We start from the raw sequence: 3,164 nt of genomic DNA, 5'->3' as shown, positions 1-3,164 counted from the left end.
ACCAGATGTTTTAAATCTCAGAGTTTGAAAGGCTAAGAACCAGGAGTACAGATGTCTAAGGCACAAGAAAATGCTTGTTTTAGCTTAAAAGGAGAGAGTGAATTCCCTCTTTGTTTGCCTCTTTGTTCTATGTGGCCCTCATTGGATTACATGGTATCCATCCATGTTAGGATAATCTTCATTCTATCTTAAGACTCAAATGATAATCTCTTTTGAAACACCTTTAGAGGCACATCTAAAAATCATGTTTTATAGCTATCTGGGCATCAGTCAAATTGATGCATAAAAATTAACCCCTACAAACTGTAAAAGACTTATTGGAGACAGAGTGGGAGAAATCCTTTAGATTCAATTTGTGACCTGTGGAAGAAAATAGGGAAGGAAGAAAAATTGAGGGGAAGCATATATATATATATATATGTCTGCAACATAGTACTAAGAACTGTTTGACCAACAAGGAAGTTTTAGAATTAAAGTTGTCTATCAGAAGAGTCCCACATTTCCCTGAAATGACCTGTCTTGGTAGTTCTGTAATGCTCAGTCATTATCCAGGACCAGGCTGTAGAAATAAGGCACAGATATGGCAGTTGCTAGTCAAGTAGGCAATTAAACTCTTGAGATAACAAAACTATCCATAGTCTACTGTGTTCTTCTTACCAGCTTTCTCAAGGCCTGTTTCATGTCCTTGTTTCTGAGGCTGTAGATGAAAGGATTCAACATGGGGGTAACCACTGTATAGATGACAGTGACCACCCGGTCCTTTGTCACCGAATAGGTGGATGAGGGGCGAATATACACGGATATTATGGTTCCATAGAACAGAGCTACAACTGTGAGATGAGACCCACAGGTGGAGAAGACCTTGTACCTGCCTCCCCCCGAAGGAACCCTCAGAACAGCACGGGCGATATAGACATAGGAGACAATAATGAAGATGAAGGGGCTCATGATCACAAAGGAGCCCTCTGTGAAGGCCACAAGCTCATTGACAGAAGTGTCAGAACAGGAGAGCGTCAGCAGTGGCTGGACGTCACAGAAGAAGTGGTGGATGCTGTTGGGTCCACAGAAGGAGAGTCGGCTCATAAGGATGGTGTGGGTAAGCGAATGGAGGTGGGACACCACCCAGGATGCAGTCACCAGCAGGATACAGTGCCTGGGGCTCATGGTTGTGGTGTAATGCAGTGGGTTGCAGATGGCCATGTAGCGGTCAATGGCCATGGCGGCCAGGAGGAAACTGTCAGTGATACCAAAGGCCACAAAGAAATACATCTGTGTGAGGCACTGGGCAAAGAGGATGGCCTTGTTCTGTGTGAACAAGTTCACTAACATCTGGGGCACAATGACCGTGGTGAAGCAGATATCCACCAGGGACAAGCTGGAGAGGAAGAAGTACATAGGGGTATGTAGGTGAACCTCCCTCCAGATGGCTGCAATGATGACCGAGTTGCCAACCACATTGACCAGGTACATGGCAAGAAAGCCGGCAAAAAGCCATACCTGCTGTTTGGGGTCTGTGGTCAGTCCTAGAAGGAGAAATTCAGTCACATGGCTCTGGTTTTCCCTCAGCATTGTTGTCCTACAAGTAAAAAATATGCGGTAATGTTAGGTGTGTGTTTGTGTGTGCCTTAGCTTGGGTTATTCAGTTTGATGGATGAAATACCTCATATGGTATTTCAGGTTGTGTATGTGTGCACATACACGCATGCACCAGTCCTGGGGCTTGAACTCAGGGCCTAGGTACTGTCCCATAACATTTTGCTCAAGGCAGGCACTCTACCACTTCCACCACAACTCCACATCCAGCTGCTACCTAGTACAGCTGTGCTGACTCTGTATTTCCTTTTATAATGTGAAGTCATGGGAAATGACATTTGTGAATCCTATGTTGTTGTGGCAGAAGTGATCTTAGGTCTCCAAAAATTATCCCATGAGAATCTTAGGATCTATTCAGGAAGGGTCAAGGGACTGAGGAGAATGTTAAATGGCGGGGCTCTAGGTATTTTCTTTAATTGGGGGAAATTCTGTTGAGGTGTTTTACACATTGGATAACTGCCTAAGAAGTAGTATGAACAATGAGGTTGAAAACAGAAGTACAGATAGGCATAACCTTAACTGAAAGTGTTTGGAAGGTAGGGGATCATTAAAGAGAGAGAGAGAAAGAGGGAGAGAGAGAGAGAGAAACAGAGAGAGACAGTCTGAGAGACAGACAGAGAGAGAGACAGAGAGAGACAGGGTAATGGGTATAAATAGGGTCAAAGTACATACTACACATGTATAGAAATGCAGTAATGGAATTTATAATTTTGTACAAGAAGAAGTAAGAAACTGGATAAAAGAAGACTCTACAAAGATTGGTGGCAATAAGGTTCAAATTAGTCTGCAATTTGATCTCTTAAGATTCAAGGTCTCAAGCTGGGTGCTGGTGGCTCATGCCTATACTCCTAGCTACTCAGGAGGCTAAGATCTAAAGATTGAGGTTTGAAGTCAACTTGGGTAGGAAAGACTATTGAGAGTTTTATCTCCAGTTAATCACCAAAAGTCAGAAGTAGAGCTGTGGCTTGAGTGGCAGAGTGTTGGCCTTGGGTACAATGAACTCAGGGACAGCACCTAGACCTTGGGTTCAAACCCCAGGACTCATGTGCGCACTCGTCTGAACACACACACACACACACACACACACACACACACACACACACACACACACACACACACACACACACACACACACACACACACACACACACACACACACACACAAAGATTCAAGGACCTAATTTCTACCAGATTGGTAATCTTATCTTTGGGATTCTTATGGGATTAGGAAAACAATTTCATTATATGAAATATAATATGTTAACAATTAAAAATAATGTACTTAATAGAGAACAATTGGATTTCAAAAGGTGTGATTTAGCCAATGCTATGAACTAGGTTATCAGTGGTAAAAGTATGACGGCCTGCCCAGTCTTCCCAGAACGTTCTCTCTCCTTGCCACTATCATGTGTGGGCTAATGGTCTGCGCTGCTCTGAAGATGTACAGAGGTTGGGAAGATGCCACACAGTCTGGAGTTTTTCTCAGCAGTCTCAGCTTTGGGAAGTAGAAGCTGGGCTTTACCTGTCAGCATCAGGGTAGCTGCAATTTTTCCTCTCAAAGTACAGAACCC

General features: G+C 43.6%; 1 protein-coding gene across 1 annotated transcript; it reads right to left on the bottom strand.

Annotated features, from left to right (window-relative positions):
- Nucleotides 1–639: 639 nt before the first annotated feature.
- Nucleotides 640–1,569, bottom strand: LOC138816574 (olfactory receptor 1L6-like). Its single transcript, XM_070006416.1, has one exon. The coding sequence runs from the start codon at nucleotides 1,567–1,569 to the stop codon at nucleotides 640–642; it is 930 nt and encodes a 309-aa protein (XP_069862517.1).
- Between the last annotated feature and the right edge of the window lie 1,595 nt (nucleotides 1,570–3,164).

Source organism: Dipodomys merriami, unplaced genomic scaffold, assembly GCF_024711535.1.
Source record: "Dipodomys merriami isolate MVZ:Mamm:240054 unplaced genomic scaffold, mDipMer1.0.p SCAF_11, whole genome shotgun sequence".
Taxonomy (NCBI): Eukaryota; Metazoa; Chordata; class Mammalia; order Rodentia; family Heteromyidae; genus Dipodomys; species Dipodomys merriami.
This window is presented reverse-complemented; position numbering and strand designations above follow the sequence as displayed.

Bases quoted from the DNA above. Each gene is read 5' to 3' on its own strand.
- LOC138816574 (XM_070006416.1), bottom strand. From the start codon at position 1,569: ATGCTGAGGGAAAACCAGAGCCATGTGACTGAATTTCTCCTTCTAGGA.